The sequence below is a fragment of the Nymphaea colorata genome, chromosome 5, assembly GCF_008831285.2.
Source record: "Nymphaea colorata isolate Beijing-Zhang1983 chromosome 5, ASM883128v2, whole genome shotgun sequence".
In the NCBI taxonomy this organism is placed as follows: domain Eukaryota; kingdom Viridiplantae; phylum Streptophyta; class Magnoliopsida; order Nymphaeales; family Nymphaeaceae; genus Nymphaea; species Nymphaea colorata.
The window spans coordinates 1,917,114-1,942,334 of NC_045142.1; the positions used below are offsets into that span (position 1 = coordinate 1,917,114).

The 25,221-nt window shown below is 36.8% G+C and overlaps 1 protein-coding gene and 1 pseudogene across 1 annotated transcript; both read left to right on the forward strand.

Annotated features, from left to right (window-relative positions):
- The first annotated feature begins 5,790 nt into the window (after window positions 1-5,790).
- Window positions 5,791-9,378, forward strand: LOC116253983 (tropinone reductase homolog At5g06060-like). Its single transcript, XM_031628995.2, has 5 exons — window positions 5,791-6,258; window positions 6,643-6,850; window positions 7,483-7,699; window positions 7,804-7,910; window positions 9,017-9,378. The coding sequence occupies exons 1-5, from the start codon at window positions 6,038-6,040 to the stop codon at window positions 9,203-9,205; spliced, it is 942 nt and encodes a 313-aa protein (XP_031484855.1). The 5' UTR covers window positions 5,791-6,037; the 3' UTR covers window positions 9,206-9,378.
- A 14,072-nt stretch (window positions 9,379-23,450) lies between these two features.
- Window positions 23,451-24,951, forward strand: LOC116253985 (very-long-chain aldehyde decarbonylase GL1-11-like; annotated as a pseudogene).
- Window positions 24,952-25,221: the final 270 nt, after the last annotated feature.

Consider the following 25,221-nt stretch of genomic DNA (forward strand, 5'->3'; position numbering starts at 1 on the left):
AGATCTACTTGTCTTATTCAATATCAGGACACTGGTACGAAACCACATAACATTTAAACTTCAAGCCTCTCTCTCTCTCTCTCTCTCTCTCTCTCTCTCTCTATATATATATATATATATATATATATATATATATATATATATATATATATATATATATATATATATATATATATATATATAGTAAGTTCTTATCTCTCATCATTGATGCTTGGGTGTTGAACCGTTAATGAGAAAAGAAATAGCTAGATATTGTAGTCATGATATGGTGTGCGTATATATGTGTATATATGGAACTATCCCAGACTAATTAGGTGTAGATAATAATTGAATTTGAACCTCTCAAACCACACTGTATAAAACACTTTTTTTTATGTAAGATAGGCTTATTGATAAGGTGTTAAAGAGTGATTATATAGAAAACATATATCAATTTCAATCATCTTTTCGGTTTTAAATGTGCTTATTACTCAAAACCATTCATAATTCTCATAACAAAATAATTTTTTTCATCAAAACAACTTAAATTTGGATCACGTTTTCTGTATTAAATTTGCCTGCATAAACATACTATCTCAGACCTAAGTGATATGGAATATAAATCTCTCTCAATATATATATGTGGGTGTGTGTGCATGTAAACTGAAAATCACTTAAACATGAGGGATGAATATTAACATATGGTTAGAATGGCATATATTGCATGCTCATTTCCCTTGTAATCTTAAAGTACTTTTTTATTTTGAAACATATATGTTCGGGTTTCTATCCCTAGCAAATGGACCATGTCAAACACGTCTTAGTGTCAGGATGGAAATGGGAAGTATGGTATGGTGGAAGAACACACATAAACAGTTGAGTGTGCAAACCACACACACACACACACACATGTGCGCTTGCACACACTTACACAAATCCGAGCTGTCCTTAAAACCAGCTGCTGCCGGATTAAAAATTTGCTGCTTTTCAGCAAGAACATGTGACATTTTTAAATGATATTAATTCGATTAATTATGTGATTTAGGACAGTTTTTACTGGAATTGAAAAGCATTATCATGTGCTTCTGTACCTCAAAGGAGCGAAAATTATGGACTTGACAACTAACTCCATGTATGGACGGGGACCCACTCTTCATGCATACAAATGATTCCCCATTTACATGGATTTGATTAATCACGGGCTCTACGTGCTCCATGCCCACTGTTCTCACTTTTCATAATTAACTATACTTGGACTCACACCCAAATGGATTGCCCTTGTGTTAAATGATGTATTGTCGCAGCTTATCCTTGGTCTGAGTCCCCATGTTGGTGCCTCCTTTGCAATGCCAATTTTGCAGTTTGAGTGGGTTTAATGTAATGACCTAGTTGGCGGATCCCAACCTGCCCCTGACACTTTCTGTTTCAACCGAAAAAGGTTGAGAACTGGGAAAAACAATTATTTATTAACACCCTTTATAAGTCCTCCAAGATACTTCACAATGTCACATATGAGATTAAACTTTTGATGTGTTACAATCTACTCCTTTGAAGATACACATATCTAGACGTGTGGGCCTCAGGTTTGAGTGTTGAACCGACTCTAATATATTGCTAGGCTAAAAAAGCAATTATAGTTGCCACAACAGTTAAATGCAGCGCTATAAATATTAATCAGTTCAAATCTGCCGATTGGAATCAAGTAAGCCGCAAATTGCTTCGATTCAACGGCTTATGCAAGGGTGTATTAATACACTATGGTTATGTCTAAATGGCACCTTGAGAGAATGAGTTTTCTGAAGACCAGGTTTTGTGACAACTTAGTTTCTTAACCGGTTTTCAAAGCATAGTTTGAGTGCTAGGTAACAACACAAAGATGATATTTTTTGTGAATAACCTAGAGACAGGGGTGGTTGAGGTGTAGGTTTCTCTTTCCCTTTTGAGACTAATAGTGTTTTGTCAAAATTGAGTTTTTAACAAACACAGTTTCAGCAACAACCAAACATGCACTATTTTTTTCATTATTATTTTAAATATTTATATTTATATTTTTTATGCTTCCTATATATTTTTATTTTTTCTTATATATATATAATGACGATCAAAATAAATATCTTTTGCCAACTTTTACCCAGGTTGAGTCCAATGATTCACTTGATCGCATGAAATCAGTAAATATGCAAATTCAATTGGACTTCTAGTTGTGCAACACTGGAGGCTGGGAGATTAATAAGATATCTTTTCTTTATTGAAGATAAGCATGCTAGGGGATAGCTACCAGTTTGATTACGTCAAAAGGTGCAAGTATTGAAAACTTGACCTTTTGAACTTAACTGTCAGCGTAACCCTACGGAAGCGATTGATCTCTTAGAATTCTGATTCTAGAGTTACAATTAACTATAGAACCAAATTTCCTCCTCAATCTGGACTTGTAATGAAAACTCCAGTTTCAATTTTCCTTTGAGTTTGATGGTATGGAGTTTTGATTCTATAACTGAAATGACTTGTTTGATGAAAATGAAATTACAATTCTAGAATTCATAAATTAAAATCTCCATGTCTTATGCCCCAAAAAACGATTAAAAAAATTACAGAATTTTGAATTCCACTAGTGTGGGATCACAATTCGTGAATTTTGATTCTGGAATGATCCTATAATACCAGAATAAAAAATCTTTGTTTGATAACGTAATTCTCATTTTTAAAGAATATAAATAATGATTACTGACTCCAACGGAATCAAATGCCCGGCAAGCAGGGGCGGAGCGCTTGCTGGTCTATAGAAATCAAATGCTTAGAAGTCAAAAAATGCCATCCTGTAAATTTCATTTGGCATATTGCTGTCACTTCACGTTTATGATATTGAATAAAAGTGTAGATCAATATATGATGGGCAAATTCAAAGTACATTAACTAGCAATTCAAAGCTTATGTTCAGGCATAAGAAATTTTCCCATCCATAAACCCTTGGCCAACGAAAAATACTGTCTTTAATAGGGGTTTTTCTGTTATTGTATATGAAAATTATCATTTTTGATCAGCTGCTTGTTGAAATAGGGTTTTTTTTTGTTATTCTATGTGAAAATTATCATTTTGGTCAGCTGCTTGTTGATAATTTTTTCATATACTGAGCAGCCTATTTGTTAAATTTAAAATAATAGAGCAGTGATTTGTAATTTGACTAAATATTTGGTACCTTTATCTGTATTTCTCAAGTCACATGCGGCTTGGTAAGTGAGTCTTGTTTTCTTAACTAAAGGAGAATGGCCAAAGACCCCGACATTCTTTCGACCAATTAATCGTTGAATCTTTCCACATCTGATTTCGATAACATACGCCAGCTTCATGTAAATAATAATAATAATAATAAATAAATAATAATAAAATATTGAGAATTGTGTAGCATGTAGAGTGGCCTTTTGCCTAAAAACTAAGCATAGTAATACCGTCCGCATGTTTTCACACAAAGGACAAGGGACTGCACATGGGTAGGAAATGCTCTCTCAGACCAACTTTCAAGTTCCTTCTTCAATATAATTTAAAATCTATAGGGAATATTGACATCCCATTCTCTCTCTCTCTCTCTCTCTCTCTCTCTCTCTCTCTCTCTATATATATATATATATATATATATATATATATATATATATATATATATATATATATATATGAAAGGTGGGAGGAAAACAATAACCTGTAATTTATGAAGGATCTGACAGCATGTCTTATTTTGCATCCAAATCTTTACTGAATCAAAGCCCTCCCTTCCTTGAACAGTAGATTCTGAAAGAAAGAAGCTTTAGACAGTCTAATTCAAATACAAAAGAGCATGCAAAAGTTAACTGTAAAAAATGTTAGCTAGGGAGAGAATATTGGTAGGGGAAAGGTATCCCCTTTTCTTCTCTATCTGTCAAGAGAGAGAGAGTGCGTTTCGTCGACAAATTAATATAGTTCATCATAAGTTAGGCTGGTAGGTAGGAGGAGAATTTCATCCTACTGCCCGAAAAAAAGTCGGCCCTTTCCCCCCACCTTGCACAAGTTGACATGCGCTAATAAGTCATTTTAAACTAATTACGATATTTTCCTTTTTTTTCCCCGAAGAAAAAATGTTCTTTATAAAATGTTGTGGAATTCGCTGTGCTGGTGATGTTTCAGAGAAGCGAGATTTCTGCCATGATCCAGGCAAGCTATATTGGCCCATAATCACAAGGTTGTTGTTTCTCACTCTTTGTGATGAACTATCTAATTAATGTTCAAGCATTGGAAGTAATTAGTGGACCAGTGAGCTCTCTCTCTCTCTCTCTCTCTCTCTCACTAACACACACATACACACACACGCACAAGGTAAAACTCAGTGGTTTGATCTAAGGTTTTCAGCCTAATCTTTTATAGTTGTCCTACCGCACATCTATTTGATGTATGATCATGTTCATGGACTCAAACGTTCTTGTTTGTTCGGATCCTCGATTATCTGCACCCGTTTGCATGTGAAAGAAATGGGTTATTAAAATTTATGCAATATGCCAAAATGAATACCTTCATGGACTCGAATGACATATATGGAAGTGCTAGTGCTAACATTAATTTCAAGAACTAAAGGATAAAGCAATTGATCTGACGCTATATATATATATATATATATATATATATATATATATGAGTTCAATCAATTTTGACCCACCAATGGGAGTAGGGGCTAGGGAGGCCGCCGGCAGGGGGAGGGGGAAACCTTTCATTAGGTTTTTTTACACACACGTATAAAACATGATGGTACATCAAATCTGAGCTGTTTGAATTGTTCGGACGACTCGGATTTGATTCTCCTCTTTCACTATATCTTTCTTCTCCCTCTTCCTTCCTGACCGCCATGACCCTCCCCTATTGCCCACAAAGGTTATTTTTATATCAAAATTTTATGGCTGTTTTTTGAATTTGCATACAAGCGTCCCTTAAAAATATAAAATTACATAACTAGTGCCTTTTTGTTAAAATTTTTTGACTTCGTCCTCGGATCATCCATTTTCATTCAGATGAACGGTCTTGGTTTGATGGATGATGAACGAGGAAGAAGCGAGGCGTGAACCCCTCCCCCTCCTCGTACAGTTATCACATGTTCATATCATGAATTTTGGACAGAATAGAAAAAGGGAGCTTCATTTTTCTATTTTATGGATTAATTTGTTATTGTTAATCTTTCAAAGAAAATGAAAGAAACGGAGCTTGTGTTTTTCTGCCCATTTCTTCTCTCTGCGGGCCTTTTGAAAGCAATAGTTTCACCGCCGCTGATCGGTGCGGTGGAGCAGCCCTGTAGGAGTTGAAAGCAACTCCTTTGATATAAAAAGGCCCACGGAGAAAATAATAACGAAATTGGCAGACAGGAGATACCGAAAATGTCACACCAACATATAAAATTTGCAATATAATAGTTGCATGAAATGTCGCCGTGCTGCCCTCATCATTGAGACATTTCAGTTTACGGACCTAATTTTGTGTGGAATTTCAAAAACGGTCTTGGCATTTCAGAAATTCTAATAAGGACCTGGATCAAATGCGTAAAATACATAAACCTTAGGTTTGAAGTTCCAACTCGGCTGATTTTTCTAATCGAAACTAAAACATAATGCTGATGCCCCATTGGATTCAATCTCAAAGAAAAAGTTGATACCAAAATGCAAATGTCGGACAAACAAAATGTAGCGCTGTAAGTTGTCATGAAAATGACAGCCGATAGAAAGCTTATCGTTCGTCGATGCTAGAAGTCTCAACTTTTTATTATTGTCTTGTTGAATGTTATATTTGGCCAAGAAAATTTGATTTTTTCTTGAGCTCCATACCTTCTTTGAGTCAGACTAGCAAACCTGTAAAAATGCGGTTGTCATTTTGTTTTTGATTTTTATGGGTGCTACTATTCTAAAAACTCTAGTTATGCTCTACTCTACCTAGGTTTCAAAAGCAGGATCCAAAAACAAAAGAAAAAGGAATCCTAGATCCAGAGAGGTTTCGGCCTTTTAAGTCCAAAATTCGATCGCACGCCATTTCCTAAATTTGAATTCAACCGATGTCAAAGCAGTATCGGTCGGATCCCTCGACTGAGATGGATGCTACACTGATGCTCGGCAGACCCTCCGTCATCGGAATGGACGGTGGAGGTCATCGCGCCCAACAAGTCCGGAGCCCGTTGAAGCTCCAGATACGAGCGAAGGCGGGAGAAGGAAGTGGGCAGCGATGGTCGCTCAAAGGGATGACTGCCCTCGTGACCGGAGGCACCAGGGGAATTGGGTAACTGATGTTCTTTCTCTCTCTCTCTCTCTCTCTCTCTCTTCTGTGTTGATTTCTTTTGTTTTGTTCGTCTCGTTTCTTGCTGTAAATTCACCTGGGTAAAGGATGGTAAGGTAAACTATATGGCTTTTCTACTAATTAATTCACCTTTAATTTCTCTCCGCGTTCAGAGTTAATATTTGAATCAACATCTTCATAGAGCTGTTCTTTTTGTTCATGAATTTTTCGTTGATTTTTGTAATTTGGGTGTCATTTCAACCGCATTGTCAGAATCAATGCTTTATTTCATGACGGAGGTCGATGAATCTACCGTCCTTCCACTCGTTGAATCTATTCCTTTTAAATGCAAAAAGAAATCGGCTGATGATAGAATTGTTGACCTAGGCGTGCCATTGTCGAAGAGCTAGCGGGAATGGGCGCCTTGGTGCATACGTGTTCTCGCAACGAGCAGGAACTGGGGAGTTGCTTGAATGAGTGGAAACAATTGGGGTACCATGTTAGCGGTTCAGCTTCGGATGTATCTTTGCGCCACGAACGAGAGAAATTGATGGCGGAGACCGCCACAATATTTGGTGGCAAGCTCAATATACTTGTAAGTTTAGGATCCTGGCTTAATTTTGTGCTAGAACTGTACGCTCTCACGTTCAAGGACTTGTTTGTACCATATTGATAATAAAAATGTATACATGTCTATCCTCTGATATTTGTTTTATCTATATTCTGCAACCTATTTGCCATTTGCATTTTTAAAACCTACTCCCACTTCCTTTCATAAGATGGACAACGAGAGTTTTTTGATCCATCGTTGTCAACGTTGTGATTGTTACTTCTTGAGTTTATCCTGTAGTTTAATCTGCCAGCTTACTAACATTGTGATTGTCACTTCTTGAGTTTATCCTGTAGTTTTAGCTGCCAGCTTACTCCCTCAAGTTATCTTTTCGCTCATTTGTGGTTCTCTTCAAATTTTCTTCATCAAAACTCCGTTTAATTGCTTGACAGATATAGTATGTCCTTACTGTTATAAATGGGGAGGACATAGCTGTCAACCATGACCTTCTCACTGTCTTTATAGGTTTCATTCCGGTGCAACTTCCACCTTTTTATGATGAACAGCAATTCAGCTAGTTTTAGACTGTGTGATTGACGTTATCTTTTGCTTTTGCTTTTTTCACTAAAGCTCTATATTGAGATCTTCGTTAGTGATATCTGGTTTTCTGGTTTCAGATAAGCAATGTTGGAACAAACATTAGGAAACCAACCACAGAATATACAGCTGACGATTTTTCTTTTTTAATTTCCACCAACTTTGAGTCTGCCTACCATCTATGCCAACTTTCTCATTCACTTTTGAAAGCATCAGGAATGGGCAGTATTGTTTTCGTATCCTCTGTTGCTGGTATTGTTGCATTACGTACTGGGACCCTACAAGCAGCAAGCAAAGGTTGGTTTTAACCTGGTGTTGATTTCCATCTATATTTTTCCTTCTATATTCAGATTATTCAATTCGATTTTCGTTATCTAAAACTGCCAATATTGTTCTACTAGCTGCTCTGAACCAGATTACCAAGAATTTGGCATGTGAGTGGGCAAAGGACAATATTCGTACTAATTCTGTTGCGCCTTGGTATATACAGACATCGCTTACAGATAATGTAAGGCTTCCTTGTCCCTCTGTGTTTTGGCTATTCATACAATATTTTCAAAATAATTTGGATATTTAGTTTTTGTAGATGGGATTTTTTGAGAAACTAGAGTCACTAGTCGCAGTTCAATTTTAGCCATGTTATGGATTTAGTCTGCCGGATATATTTTTCTTCTTTTAGTTTTGATGATATGAGGAATTATATTATATGCTAATACCATGAAAAGATTTATTGTCTAGATGCATGGCTGTTTTTCAGTGTTTGGAAAAAGAATGTAAAAGAAAAATAGAGAGTAATGGTCACCCATGGATCACTTAGTCAGCCAAGTGCCAACCTAAACTTGCACAAAGTAATAAAATATGGCCCTTAGCTCAGATGATTATTGGTCAAGACTGCCCCAGAATTGAATTCTGCTGAAGTTAATAAAAATACAGCAAGGATATTGCTGACCTACCTGTTCTTTTTTGGCTGTTAATATTACAAGTTTCCACATGCCTGTGATGATATGAGAATCTCTTTTATCATCTTTTCCCTTTTCTTTTTAATGAATAAAAATCAGGTGCTTAACAATAGACTTGTACTCACAATGCCATTCTATAATATGTCAATTTTCTTACAGCCACAGGCCATAGTTTCTAATGGACCCCTTTAATTATATCAGTTCCATGATATGCATAGTAAGAAGAAAAATTGTAACCATGAATCTCACATAATGACGTGTCCATAACCAATGGTTAAGGTCCCGTGTTTTCAGCTGCTTCTTTTTTGTCCATTATGCGTCGATGAGTTCCAGATGTTGATTAATCTAAAGGCACATGAAAACTGAAAAAGAGAGAAGGATGCCGATTTTGAGATTAACCAACAGCTCAGGATTTTCTATAATCTAGATCTTAGGCCGTTCACAGAGGATCATCTTTGGAAACATGTTTTGCTGAAAATTAGCCACGTGCTTGGTCATATTTTTCCCTATTGCTATGAGACGTGACATTGAAAAGGTTCACTTCATTCTTGCACTGTCATTCAACAATGCGAGGACAGTTTACACCTTAGTACCGTTTTCAATATTCATGATGGTTCACGGTTCAACCACAGTTTACTAACTTTTTTAAGTTCAGGTTCTGAAAGACAAAGAGTATTCAGAAGAAGTTCTTTCTCGCACTCCTCTACGTCGAATTGGCAAGCCTCAAGAAGTTTCTCCTTTGGTAGCATTCCTCTGCTTACCAGCTGCTTCTTACATTACTGGCCAAGTTATTGCAGTCGATGGAGGAATGACAATCAATGGCTTCTTTCCTTTGATGGACTAAAGTCTGAAGTTCTTTACAATATTTAGAGATGTACATTACTAGATACTCTTGGAACATAATGACACCATCTTTCCTAAAAGAAAACCATGGTATTCTTGGAACACAACGTTCTTATCAAACACCTTTGAAGGCAAACTTCCGTCTACTCAAATAACACTTTTTATTTCTTTTCATGTGAATTTTCAGAGTTAATGAGAAGAGATAGACGATGAGATATTTGTCTTAATAGTTGGTTATTAACATGTGTGTGTGTAACCAGTTTCTTTCACTCTTATACAACATCTTCAGGTGCATCATAATGAACAACTTTAGTAGATTAATGAATAATAATAAGACATTTAGCCTTTTAGGTTAGACTCCAGTCAACTTTGTTGCATTTCTAGTTGCACGGTAGGTGAAGACAAGTTGCAGACAAAAAGTCCTTTTCTCGATGAACAATAGACAGACAAAAAGACTTGAAAGATAAAATTTCACTACCATTAAATCAGACGAGTTGCTTCAACCATCGAAGAGATATCATTTCACTACTTTTAAGTTGCTTCAACCATAGTTCTATATATATGTATATGTATGTGTGTGTGTGTGTATGTGTACGTGTGTGGTTAAAGAAAGGGTATTATTATTATTTTTTCTTTAAACCTTGTCTTTATTGGAACCTATTGCCAAACTTTGAAATGATTTTTCAGCATATTCGTCGGGAATGGTGTTAAAATTTGAAAGACTCATATCCTTACGAGTTCTACCTGAGAACAGTTGCAAATGGAAGGGATCCAATGACAGGGTTTGGTTGTCTTTCCATCGTATTGAATCCAACCCCACTGGCTTTTCAATTTACCTTTGATCTTTGCCAGGTCCGACCCGTTTGCTTTCTCCCCAGGGGATGCAAAATTCTAAAATGAAAACAGAAATGGTAAATATTTCATCAAATAAGGACTGTATCTGGTAGACCACACAACCTTTTGTAAAATAGAAGTATGGCTCCTCTAGTATGATCCGACACAAGTGTTTCAGATTCAAATCTGGGTCTAAGCCACCGAGTTGATGTCTGTGAAACCGGTTCATATTCCCTGCTTTCCACTAATTTGGGGAGCCGAACCATGGGAATGCAAATGGCATAGCTCCAAAACCCATATTCAATAAATCCACCAAAATCAGGTAAAATTATTAGAAGCAAATCCTGTTTAGTGTTCAAAAAACTTTTGATCCAAACCTGAGATCCAAAGAAAATATAGAACCTAGCTAAGTTCTGAATATTACATAAACATTTGCCCCAAGAAACATAACGCAACTGGGTGGCAAGATAGCTCACAAGAAAATAGTTTGGATTTTGAGTTGCCATGGTCGCTGTCATACTACCTTACTCCGAAGTTTAAAGGTGTATTCATAATTTCACTCAAGTCTCGAAACGGCTTTGAACTCCAAAGGCAATGGAAAAGGAAGAGAGTCTCAGCCTCTCACCTGGGCAGTCGCTAACCCTCAATATTACATAAACGTTTTTGGGGTCTCCGAATCCAATACAATGAGATTTGGATTGAGTTTTAGCTGATTCGATCACCTCTTCTATATAATCTCGACACTTTTATATGCATTTCCATTGTTGCATCCTGCAACTTCTAGTAAAAAATTTTCATAACTATTAGCAACAAGTATGGAGACAAGGGATCTTCTTACCTCAATCCATGTTTGCTCTCCAAGTAATTACCCCTCTACCCATTTACGAGAACTTTGTAGAAAGCATTGTCAAATACATGTCATGACCTTGCCAATTCATTCAATGTGAAGTCTCATATGCTTCATGGCTGCAATTAGGAAATTCCAATTTAGATAATCATATGCTTAAGCTAAATCTATTTTCGAACATACACTTGGCGACTTACCTCTGGCCAATGAAGGAACCATTTCATGTGCAGGTAGAAAGGAATGATGACTATTCCTACTTGTCAAGAAAGCTCCTTCTCCTTGGTGTGCCGAGATAATTTTTCCATCAATCCATTCATTATTGAGACCATCACCCACTAAATGAATTTTAGAATACTAATTTTTAGTGCTATAGGCCTATAGTTGGAGATATGAATGAGAGATTTTGATGTGGGAATCAATATAAAATGGTTCTTCTCCAGTTTTTTAACCAAACTTGCCTTTCTAAAGAAGTCTCTTATTGCATTCGAGACATCTTCACCAATTATAGTCCAACGTTTCTAACAAAATTCATTTAGGAACTCATTTGATCTTGAAGCGTCGTTAGTCTTTGACCTTCCCATGAATTGCTTGGAAGTGTTCATGCTGAATCATGGTTTTCATAAAACTTCTTGAAATGTCCATAATAAGTCCATTAAATTTTCTCTTGATTATAAAGCTTCCTTCATCTATCTCAATACAAGAAATATCCTTCTTCAACCTCCTCTTCTTCACCATGCTATGGAAAAAACCACTCTTCTCATCTTCTCGACCACAATGCCCTAGCTTTATAAGACCAGTATTCTTCTTCTTTAGTGCTTCCATGAGTGAAAATCTAGTTTGTAACTCTTTTTACGAGTCATTCAACAGAATCCATTTCTGACAATAATGCAATTCTTCTACCTCCTTCTACAAACACTAGACCTTTAACTCTACTCCTTCTACCCAAATTTGCTCCAATTTAAAGATAAAATCTCAACCGAACCAACTCTAGTTTCCTCCGACCCAATTTGCCAAGAAAACCAACACATTGAGTCGCCCATTTGTCCTTTCAAATTTTTACTACTTTTCGCATTAGGAAGACCCGAGCAGAGGTAGAATCCATTGATGACAACTCGGCAATTCATCTAGCTCCTTCAATAAATGCTGGACCTTTGACTCTACTCTTTCTAGACCAAATTTTCTCCAATTTGAAGACAAAATCTGGGTTGATCCTCATGGGGCCCCAGTTTGCCCTTCAAAGTCTTACTACTTTTTGCATTTATGAAGACCTGAGCAGAAGTAGGCCTGAAATTGGTTTAACTTTAGGAAGCCATAACTCTTACCTTAGAGCTCCGATCTAGGCATATAATAGTTTGTTGAAAAGTAGTAGACATTCTCTGTCTATGTCCAAAATTTGTTCTAATTAGTCTTCCGAATTCACCACACCATGCAGACTATTTCTCTAGTTATCTATAGAAAACTATTGCGTGAACCTTGAACTACCACCTTAGGACTAGGGCCTTGAAAGATGTAGTTCTAGACCTTATTCTTGTGTTTCATTTATTAACGAGTGGCAAGTCATGCATTTAGATGTTTGGTATTGCATTTCATGACATTTGGAGCACATGAAATGTGTTGCTTAGTCTCTTTATGGGTCATTAAATAGCAAATAAATTTTGTGTTGTCTCATTAATCTACTAATCAAAAGATTGGGACAAGTTCATCAAACACTAGAACTATTGTTCAATGCACCTACTTTAATTTTTGGGATAGATCTATGGGGTACACACAAAGTGTTTCTGTTGTCAAACAACTCGTTAGTGTATTCTGCTTTTGTCCTTTTACTATCACTTCCTTTTCTTCGATTGCTTTCATTGCATGTTAAGTATGGACAAATTGATCAAAGGTTAAACTATTGTTCAATGGACCTATTTTAATTTTTGGGATAGATTTATCGAATACACACAAAGTGTTCCTATTGTCAAACTACCTGTTAGTGTATTCTGCTTTTGTCTTTTTACTGCCACTTTCTTTGCTTCTAATGTTTTCATCACATGTTAAGTATGGTGCGTTGCTTATTTTTGTACATTTCATTGTCGGGACTTGATTTCCTATAGCTTTTAGAAGCCTCATTTGTTGTTCTCCAAGCTAAAGCCATTAGTCCCCTTTAGTATTAGAGGCAAGCATTTGCCTCTTTTGAATTCTACTTTCTGCTTTTGCAGAGAACAAAAAATTAGCTTGTGTTGCAAAAGCTGTAACTTCAAGTTCCAAGCTTAGTTTTTCATGATCTATATGTCCATGAAAAGCTTCAGATCATGTACCATAGCTACACCCAAAATTTCATGGAAATCATGTTCATTTGATTGTCTCTCACTTTGTTTTAGCGGAACCTATTTTTTATCATTTCTATAGAAACCCAAAATTCCCAAAACTTATAAAATGTATTTCTCTTGTTCTAGAACTACAAATTTTTGTGATTTAGGTGTCATTTGAAAGATACTATTTGTCTAATTTCTAACTCCAAAATTTCAACTAAAACCGAGCTCATTTGATAGGTTGTTTGCCCAAAATAGTGCAACGTATTTTCTGCAAAGCCCTGAATTTTAGGATTCCTTAAAATCTAGAACTTGTATAAACTTATTGACTCTCTTTCTTTTAGTCTAGGATTCCGATATGGATTTCCATCGCCTCCAACCAACCCTAGGGCCTGTCTAGAGCCAATATCCCAAATTTCATTTCATTTGACCTTGTTTGCCTAGTTTATTTAAGTCAAACATGGACGTTGTGAATCAAGTTATTTTTCATTGCATGACATATTTGTGTTCTTTTGGTGGCTCAATGAAGCATAAGACGCTATTGGCAACAACTTCTTGTCATTGATATGATATGACGAGGCATAAAACAATGCCCATTTGTTTATATTTTTATATTTTCCAAATAAATTGAATTATTTGCATTTTATTGAAATATTTCTATCTATATTAAATGGGCATGCATCATATAGTATTCATGCATATACACACACTTTACTTTCCATTCATGCATATGTCTTTTGCCCACACGTGCAACATGAAGAGGTTCATCTCCACTTAATTTCTCCAGGAAACACATTATTTTCCAAATTTAGAGGTATGCAAGTTAGGGTTTTCTAAATTCCAAGTTAATTTTTGTTCATTCAAACATCAAAATGCTAGGTCGTCGCCCAATTTAGGCTTTTATTTTAGCTTAGTCGGATGTAAGTTTACTAACCAGCCTCTTTAAGTCAATTGATCATCCCCTTTCCCTAGATTAGGCCATGTTATTTTCTACTTAAAAATGAATTTTCAAAGATTCCCTGATTATCCACTTTAATCTAGATAAACTTTCATTTTCCCTCTAGTTAGTTAGGTTGTCCCCTTTAAGATGCAAGAATTGTTCTTGCATTCCTTCTCATTTAAATGCTTTTGTTTTCAAATGAATTTCAAAGTTCCTACTAAATTTAGATTTTAAATTTATGATTAGTTTCCTTCTTCGTTTGAACCTAAACCTGCCGGAGTCGACCCTTAGAATTGACCCTGGATCCAACTCTGAAGCAAGTCTCAATTTCAACATGCCTAGATCAGAACTGTGTTCCAATTAGGACTGGATCTCAATGCCCCTTTAGCCTGACTTTATTTCTTTTAAAATCTAGGTTTAGCCATCTTTTCATCTTTTTTCAAACATAATTTTTATGCCATCGCTTTCAAAACTCACGCATCATGTAGATTTAGGATGCACACATGGACCCCATGATGAAAGGGTTTTCCTAAGAATATTATGTGTATTTCTAAAACCCTAAAGGTCTACTTAGGGTTTTCCAATCGTGTGTTTTCTACTTGCTTATTGCATCATTTTCCTAAAACAAGCCTATTTCAAATCAGCATGCATTCATATAGGCATTTCTAGGTCTATGTTGAAACACATAGTCAATATTTAGGCATTGCTCAACACTTGCTTTGGTTACTCCTGGTGAGGGCACCAGGAACAGCTGAAGCTCGTACTGACAGGTGGGGTCCCATTTCCCATTTCATTCATCCCATATTTCAAAACAAAAGCAAGTATATCTTTCCAAGTTTGCCATCGTTTGCTGTCAAAAGTTTTCATATATAAACAAGTGTTCAACATTCAGATGAAGCTTTGCCCAAAACAATCTGAAGCTCTATTCTTGGGTCAAGGACGGTGAGTTGAGTTCAAGCTTGGCTTGTGCTCCAACAGCCGTATCTCCCTCAAGCTCAGCTAATGTGCTCCATTAAGAATAGTAAATTGTGATTTGCATTAATAGCATTCAAGAGCTAGGTGACCCCCCACTTATTTCATCTCACATCTACCAGCAGTTAAGGAAATTAAGTTTGTCATTTTTGAAAATTGTGAATTTCTAAAACTATTGATTATAAAGCATTTGAGATTGTGAAGTCTAAAACGTTCTTTGAACATATAAAGTCCAATAATCCAAGTCAATCTATGAATCTAACTAGATTTGGTTGAAAAGGTGTTCAAAGATGCAATCTAGATGGCTCAAAGATTGAGAAGGAAATCATGGGAGGAAAAGATATTGAGAGATAAAATCTAGTTGGCTCAGTCGATTGCAAAAGAAATCATTACTGAGTCGGTCATGTTGCCTAGAAAACATGCGTTAATTGAGGAAGTCGATGGATGCTTTCAACAAGAAATAGGCAAGTCAATCTGATGATCTTGGAGTGCTGATAAATCCAGCAAAAGAATCTCAAATACTAATGTTAAAAAATTTGTTGATGACCATCATGGAAATCTTGTAACCAGCACTCCTAAAATAAAGGAGTGGATTGAGTTGGCTTCCCACTATATTACCAAGAAGCTTGTCACATGGTATGGCATGGTGGAAGTACCTTTCTCATGTCCTTAGGTGATTCAATCGATCGAACCACATAAATATGTCTGTCTTCTCTTTTTGAGCTTTTATTTTGCATCATTTGCATTTCATCAAGGTTCATCCTCTGTAGTTGGTTGTGATCCACCATATGCATTTTCTTTGTTTTGAATTGATATGATGAATTTGTAAAGAAGCATATAACATTTAGGTTTCTTGAGATCTTGATCATGATTGTGCTCTTACCATTAGGTGCCTTCTTGCATAAGTACACACAGTAAAGTGGACAAATATTTCACAGTCTTTGTGTTCTCTTTTCCATTCCTCGAGGCTTTTTGTTGTTCAATTTACTTTTTTTCCTCATAACTTGAAGCTGAAATTGTATATGCTGATTGAATTATGGATCTAAATGCTGCTTGGCAATATTGGTTTATGCTTATGTGATCATTTATGAGGTATATGCCGATAAGCAAGATCCAGATGTACTTGAGACTTGAGAGAAAACCAAGAGGAAAGTATATTTGCAGTTATTGATATTAAGTAGAAGTTTCAGGAAAAAATATCCAATCACTACTGGGAACTCTTCTCATGCATTTTGCATCTCTATGATTGAGTATAAGATATATAAAGTATTTTGCTGAAGTGGAATGACATATCCAGCCAATCAACTGAAAAGATATTACAGAGGAAAAAGAGTACGTAAGCCACTGGGCTGTGTTATGTTGCCGGTTTTATTTCAGCATTATACAAACTATAGTATGACTGTCTTTCTATAAGAACTTGCAAAAGAAATTTTGGGAGAAAAGAGTTGCTCATATTCTTTGGTGGGTCTACTACCAGAACTTTCATAGTTACAACAGTCCATAGAGGAAGACTAAGTTTATAGAAAAGAATGTCTGCCTAAAATATTCAATACTACAACTCTGTGTTGTAACCATCTCATCATGACTGGCTTTGTTGGAAACACGTGCACCGAGACGAGGGTCAGTTCAGGTCCTGAAGGAGCTTCAGACAGCAAAGTGAACGGATGAGCCCCTTGGCATGTGCGACACTGAAACTGATAGGCTTTGTCGCTGGTATGGAGGCCGGACACTGCTGCCGTGGAGCCAGGCCATGAGAAAGGATGGGATGGCTGCTACCACCGCTAGCTGGCGGAAGGACACCAGCCCTTCTACCCTGACCCTTCTCTTGTTGCACTGACCCAGCTTTTTCTTCTGATGTCTTCTCCTTCAGAGCGTCTGGTAGTCTTTTCCACACGATGCTTCTCTGGTGGAGGAGGTAAATAGTTGATGATTTTACCAAATGCAGAAAAAGGAGCACTAATTGAAAGGCAAAAGGCGCCACCTTCCCTCAATTGATTGAACAGAAGTTGAGGGGACTAAGGTATTCCACTTGAGGTATGTGTGTGTCATCATTTTGTATTTGTCACTGGAGAACCTTAGACTTGTCCAATGGTGGTCGCCGGCATCCTCCGTCCAGCGTCTTCGGCAGTGGTTCATGTCGCTGCCTCATCGCCTTCTCTTCTTTGTTTCCCCATTTAATTCAGTTGAGATTTGGCTGAAACCATTACCCGTTTACCGACCTTCCCCTTCGAGCAACTGATCAGCCTTCTCTCGCTCCCGCACCATTTGAACTTTTTATTCTTTTGTGAAACTTTGCTTACGAATATGGCTGTCTATAAAATTATTTCAGCCAAAAAACGACCTGATTTCAATGACACGATCCGAAGTATGATGAGTGGGTTTTAGCCAACAATCAAGTTATGGGCTGGCTCACAAATTCTATGCAATCTGAAATCTTAAATGCCTACCTATACTAAGAGACAGCTAAGTAGATTTGGAATTCTTTGAAGGAAATCTATGAAGAGAAAACGTCACCATCTATGTCTTGGAACTGCAGCAGGAGATACATAAGTATGAAACAGGAGATAAGGCTATTCACGTGTCCGGATACTGAATAAGACAAGTAGATCTTCCTTTTAAACTCTTTACAAAAGGAAAAAGTCTTTTTCTTTTAAAATTTGCTTATTTTACAACTTCCTTTCAATGTAATTTTGTCATTTTCAAGAAGCAAAAAGTTCTGGCATCCAAATAGATTAGCTGTTTTGGGCAGTCAAACGTTTAAGATAGGAAGAGCAAAGACACCAATCTTTTTTGCTCTTATATCTTCAAACTACAAGCAACGATAAATAAAAGTATGCAGCTAAAAAAAATGCATTCTTAAAATTTCAGAAGATGTCCAATATATACAATGAAATCATATTGAAACATCATAAGAAATCCAAATGCTTTAAATTGAGGGGAAAAAATGTCTTTGCAAATATTCACAAATGTGCCCGTGGTTGGAGATTTTAGAATGATTGTATGAAACATCCGTGTGGGGTGAGATATCTACTACGATAAATAAAAGTATGCAGCTAAAAAAAATGCATTCTTAAAACTTCATAAGATATCCAATATATACAATGAAATCATATTGAAACATCATAAGAAATCCAAATGCTTTAAATTTAGGTAAAAAAATGTCCTTGCAAATACTCACAAATGTGCCCATGATTTGAGATTTTAGAATGATTGGATGAAACATCCGTGTGGGCTGAGATATCTACTTTGTTCATTAAGAAAGACATAAAAGGCAAAGAAAATACTTGCACTACAGGAAAGTGGGTAGCTTCTTCTGATCATTAGGTTATTGTTTGGTTTTAGAGAACTGCAAAGTTCCCACTCCTACAATTCTCTCTTCTTCTTTTTTCCTTTCTTTTTCAAGATGGAGCTGGCGATTCCTTGGACATTTGTTTTGTTTGCTTTTCAAGGTTTGAGTTTGCGACTCTAAAAACCTAACCATCCAGCTATTTGATTTCACTAAATCCTGAAAGATAAGGACAATGGACAAGTTTGTTGTTACCACAAATTTAGGTTACCTTATCTGGTTTAAATGAGACTAATTTGTTTCTGGGCCATGGTACTATCTGGAAATAAATGTCTTCTCCTAGAAATTGGTTTTCAAATCCTACTGTTCCCTTAAGTTTGAATCGGAATTGCTTTTGAGTTAAAAAAAGAAGGGTTGTTGCCATTGGGGAGAGTTCTTTTATGGTTTACCGAAAAGAAGGCCTTGTCCCATAATGCTGATAGAAACAGAAAGTACATCCAGGAGGCTGTTGAACTGCAACTTTCCTTTGGATGATGGTGCTTAGTTTTCCTTTTAGTTCCATTGTGTGTTGGCGTTCCTCGAGTCCTTATCTGGAGATAAAGAAAGAGGAGAGTACAGTGGTCTGTGAGGGGAAGCACCATGTCCCTTTCACCCTTCCCTTTGATTCTTGATGAAAAGCGACGGCCAATTCGGGGCTTTTAGTTTCATGGTTCTTGTTTGTGTGTGTGCGTGTGTGTGTGTGTATATATATATATATATATATATATATATATATATATATATATATATATATATATATATCTCGAAGTAGAAGGATTCAGAAAAGATCGATGAATTGAAGGCGCAAACCGAAGAATCAACTCAAATTGACGAAGACGATGATGAAGAAGAGGAGGAGCATGAGCAGGAGCGGAAGAATCACATCCACACACATACCGAGACTGAGGCTGTGGAACCAAAGCCTGTAGTAGAAACTGTGATTGATGCTAATGAAGTTGACAAGAAGGCTGATGAGTTCATAGCCAAGTTCAGAGAACAAATCAGACTTCCGAGGATAGAATCCGTCAAGAGAGCTAGTGCTTAGAAGAAAAAGGCCAAACCAGCTTCTGCTACATGACACAGACTGATGAAATAGAATTTCATGCATTTTATAGTTACAGTCTTGAATTATTCAAGATTCGTCTAGGTAGCAAAAAAAAACATATACAGTTTATATGATCTTGTGATGATGTTCTTGTACTGCTACTACTGCTTCAAATTTCCATTACTAAACAATAAAGGGAAAAATGAGAAAGTGAAGCAGTAGTAGCAATACAAGAACATCATCAGACTGTAACTATAAAATGCATGAAATTCTATTTCATCTGTCTGTGTCATGTAGCAGAAGCTGATTTGGCCTTTTTCTTTTGAGCACTAGCTCTCTTGATGGACTCTATCCTCAGAAGTCTGAGTTGTTCTCTGAACTTGGCTATGAACTCATCAACCTTCTTGTCAACTTCATTAGCATCATAGTTTCTACTAAAGGCTTCGGTTCAGCAGCCTCAGTCTCGGTATGTGTGTGGATGTGATTCTTCCGTTCCTACTCATGCTTCTCCTCTTCTTCATCGTCATCTTCATCAATTTTTGTTGATTCTTCGGTTTGCGCCTTCAATTTGTCAACCTTTTCTGAATCCTTTTGCTTCGAGACGTTGCTTTCCTCGATATATATATATATATATCTTACTGCAAGAAATATCTCAAAGCAGACGGATTCCAAAAAGATCCACAAATTGAAGGTGCAAACCGAAGAATGAACTCAAATTGACGAAGACGACGATGAAGAAGAGGTGGAGCAGGAGCAGGAGCAGAAGAATCACATCCACACACATACCGAGACTGAGGCTGCTGAACTGAAGCTTGTTGTAGATACTGTGATTGATGCTAATGAAGTTGACAAGAAGGCTGATGAGTTCATAGCCAAGTTCAAAGAACAAATCAGACTTCAGAGGATAGAGTCCATCATGAGAGCTAGTGCTCAGAAGAAAAAGGCCAAACCAACTTCTGCTACATGACACAGACTGATGAAATAGAATTTCATGCATTTTATAGTTACAATCTTGAATTATTCATGATTCGTCTAGGTAGAATAAAAAAACATATACAGTTTATATGATACTGTGATGATGTTCTTGTACTGCTACTACTACTTCAAATTTCCATTACTAAACAATAAAGGGAAAAACGAGAAAGTGAAGCAGTAGTAGCAGTACAAGAACATCATCACAGTATCATATAAACTGTATATGTTTTTTTATGCTACCTAGATGAATCTTGAATAATTCAAGACTGTAACCATAAAATGCATGAAATTCTATTTCATCAGTTTGTGTCATGTAGCAGAAGCTGATTTGGCCTTTTTCTTCTGAGCACTAGCTCTCTTGACGAACTTTATCCTCAGAAGTCTGATTTGTTCTCTGAACTTGGCTATGAACTCATCAGCCTTCTTGTCAACTTCATTAGCATCATAGTTTTGACTATAGGCTGCGGTTCAACAGCCTTAGTCTCGGTATGTGTGTGGATGTGATTCTTTCGCTCCTGCTCATGCTCCTCCTCTTCTTCATCGTCGTCTTCGTCAATTTCTATTGATTCTTCGGTTTGCACCTTCAATTTGTCGATCTTTTCTGAATCCTTCTGCTTCGAGATGTTGCTTTCCTCTATATATATCTATATACATATATCTTGTGGAAAGCAATATCTCGAAGCAAAAGAATTCAGAAAAGATCGACGAATTGAAGGTACAAACCAAAGAATCAACTCAAATTGATGAAGACGACGATGAAGAAGAGGAGGAGCATGAACAGGAGCAGGAGCAGAAGAATCACATCCACACACATACCGAGACTGAGGCTGCTGAACCAAAGCCCGTAGTAGAAACTGTGATTGATGCTAATGAAGTTGACAAGAAGGCTGATGAGTTCATAGCCAAGTTCAGAGAACAAAGCAGACTTTCGAGGATAGAGTCCGTCAAGAGAGCTAGTGCTCAGAAGAAAAATGCCAAATCAGCTTCTGCTACATGACACATACTGATGAAATAGAATTTCATGCATTTTATAGTTACAGTCTTGAATTATTCAAGATTCGTCTAGGTAGCATAAAAAAACATATACAGTTTATATGATACCGTGATGATGTTCTTGTACTGCTACTACTGCTTCAAATTTCCATTACTAAACAATAAAGGAAAAAAACGGGAAAGTGAAGCAGTAGTAGCAGTATAAGAACATCATCACAGTATCATATAAATTGTATATGTTTTTTTATGCTACCTAGACGAATCTTGAATAATTCAAGACTGCAACTTTAAAATGCATGAAATTCTATTTCATCAGTCTGTGTCATGTAGTAGAAGCTGATTTGTCCTTTTTCTTCTGGCCACTAGCTCTCTTGATGGACTCTATCCTTGGAAGTCTGGTTTGTTCTCTGAAAATGGCTATGAACTCATTAGCCTTCTTGTCAACTTCATTAGCATGAATCACAATTTCTACTACAGGATTTGGTTCAGCAGCCTCAGTCTCGGTATGTGCGTGGATGTAATTCTTCCGCTCCAGCTCATGCTCCTCCTCTTCTTCATCGTCGTCTTCGTCAATTTCCGTTGATTCTTCGGTTTGCGCCTTCAATTTGTCGAACTTTTCTGAATCATTCTGCTTTGAGATGTTGCTTTCCTCGATATATATACACACACACACACACACACACACAAACAAGCACCGTGAAACTAAAAGCCCCGAATTGGCCATATTCGTAAATAGAGTTTCACAAAAGAATAAAAAGTTCAAATAGCACGGGAGCGAGAGAAGGCTGATCAGGCTCTCGAAAGGGAAGGTTGGTAAATGGGTAATGGTTTCAGCCAAATCTCAGCTGAATTCAATGGGGGAACAAATAAGAGAAGGCGATGAAGCAGGCATCGGCATCAACCACTGCTGAAGGCGATGAAGCAGGCAGTGTTCCTGTTCAATCTAGGATGTTTGGATGTTTTCTGCACTGCTCTTTTGCAACTTTCTTTTTCTTGCATAAGTGTTTTAGCCCATGAAATGGTTAGACACAGCATGGAATATGGATGCATTATGTATATTTGGTTATTGTCATTTAGGAGTCGTTTGACGATGAGAGCAGTAACACACTATCCCATGTATTTATCCCAAAGATTGGGGCTGATTTATAGCGCTCTTTCTACGAATATACTCCAATCTTTGAACCAGATAGATATATTAGACAATATATTACTGATCCTGTTGCCAAAGGATTACCAACCACTCGATATGGCTGAACTTTTCAAAATAAGTTAATGACATAATAAACCTAAGGGATTTATAAAATTTGTACACGTCAGATTTTTATGAATTTTTAATTGTGCATGTGTCGGATCCAACTGTAACATTGGAGTTGATTTGCAAGTACCATTCCAAAAATGACCGTGTTATATGAAAAGGAAAAACCAACCCAACCGTAGAGATTGATGTAGGATGCCCAAATTACTAGAAGAGATATGAAAATCAGATCTGTGGATGAGATGTTATTATAGCTTTTAAAATTAATGGTTTTAGATTTATTTGCTTATGAAATTCAACCCAAACATAAATATTCCATGCTTTTTCATATCTGTTACATATTTTATAACTATTACATGGTTGAATTTGTGAGGAAACCTCAAAATGTCAGCGCACATTTAGGAGATATGTTTGGGGAGACATTATATAAGAATCCTAAGTATGATCCTACACTGAAAACACAGTCAAATAATAACTATTAGATGAATGATCAAACATAATTGGTAGCATATGGAAATTTGGTAATATAGGGCAGAGGAAACTCAAACCTTCAATCTGGTAAAAGGATGAAAATTAACACAAAATACAAACAAGGAATGACTTCCTTGCCTGAAAGCAAGTTAATGCTTGGCATAATTAAGAAAAGTACAAATGCCAAGAGCAAGATTTTTTTTTTCACTTAGACTAAAAATTTCAGTTTAGTTCATTCTAGTGAAGTTTCAGGATTATTTGACTGTTTGATGTACTCATTCATCTTACTCTTCAGAAAAAAGGTAATTGTGCAGCTGCCCAGGTAAAGTGCATGACAATGCTAATGGTGTACTATTTCTGTGTGAATCTTCCAATAATGTTGGTCTCTTATCCGGTCTTTAAAATACATGTGTCTGCGAGCCACTCTTCCACTTCCTTCCTGGTACCCTCAGCCAGAACTTCTGAACCAATTTACATATCTGCTCATTTTTTCTTTTTGCAATTAGATATCTAATAGGGAGTTGAGAATTTCTCCTTCTGATAAATAGTAATCCAGATGAAAACATAAACTTGGTTCTACAGGAAAGTAGTCGCAGTGCAAATTGTCTTTTATTTGATCCTGGAAGACTTCGTCATCTATTGGGGATACAGGGCTTTACATACCAAATGGTTGTACAAACACGTGGACAGTGTCCATCATGAGTAAGTACCCTCTTTCACCCTATAATCATGCACACGATAGTAGGCATACACATAACCTTTTATTAATTTGGGTGTCTGTCTCATCCTGCGCAGGTATGCAACACCTTTTGGAATAATTTCATTATATGCTCATCCCTTCTAGATTGTGTTCCTTGGTTCTGTTACTGTTATTAGACCCACCATTACAAGGCCTCATCTATTTACCTATTGGATGTGGATGGGTTTAAGGGTCATGGGAACAGTGGATTCCCAATCAATGTCACCTGGGTGCGTTTCCCAGGAGCTCGCACCCGCACCAACGCGTTGCGGGTGCGGGTTCAGGTGCGGGTGCGCTCCAGGTGTGCACCCAATCCGCACCCGATGATGAGGCGCACCCAAACCGCAACCAGGAGAGTTGGATCAAGTTTCGAGTCGAATCCAAATCCAAACCAAGTTCATCTGCGTATATGGTTTGGATCTGGATCTGATTTCGGGATGAAACCAGATTAAAAATCCACAAAATCAAATCCCCGTCGGCCATTGCATCTAATTTAATACATCTATAGATATATTATATGTTCTCTTTTCTATTTCAAAAAAAACGATACAAGAATAAAGAATGGTGGCTTTCATAAAACGATTTGTTTGCTTTTTTTTCAAACATTTCTTTTTTTATTTTTTCCCACTATCATAAAAATGTATAATTTTAATTGTGTTATTCAATTTCTACGAAAAATTAATAATAATAATAATAATAATATTAATATTAATAAAATATCTTCACTGCACCGCCACACCTAATTTTTTTGAGATGTGCCGCACCGGCACCCACACCCCGCATTCAGGTGACATAGTTCCCAATGAGGCTAGGATGTTCCTTTGAGTCTATCAAAGGTGCTACCCATATATGGAGGGTATGATTTTGGTTTGTGCTTAACTATGTTTGTGTTTTTGCCTGATACAATTACGTGGTAATGTCACCCTTCTCTCTTGGTTTGTTTGGTTGGTCTACTTTGATATTTTTTGACAGGGCCGAATTTCATGAATATCATCACCGCTTGTTATATACAAAGTCCGGGAACTATTCATCAACGTTCACATACATGGACTGGTAAAACACTTCTATGATTCAATCATTCAAAAGTCTTTTATTAATTGCAATGAAATGTATATCGTTCAGGGTTCATGAGTTATCTAATCTATATTTCATGAGAACATTGCCAGTTCTATAAGAAATTATCATTCATTTGTCCTGCTTTTTCACGACTCGAATCAAATGTGAATGGGGTGCATGTCCAAAATGGGCAAAAATGACCAACTCTTGTTGACTTGTGTTGGGTGTGAATTCAAGCCGCACCCCTGTCCTGCGGTCAAACCGCGTCAAG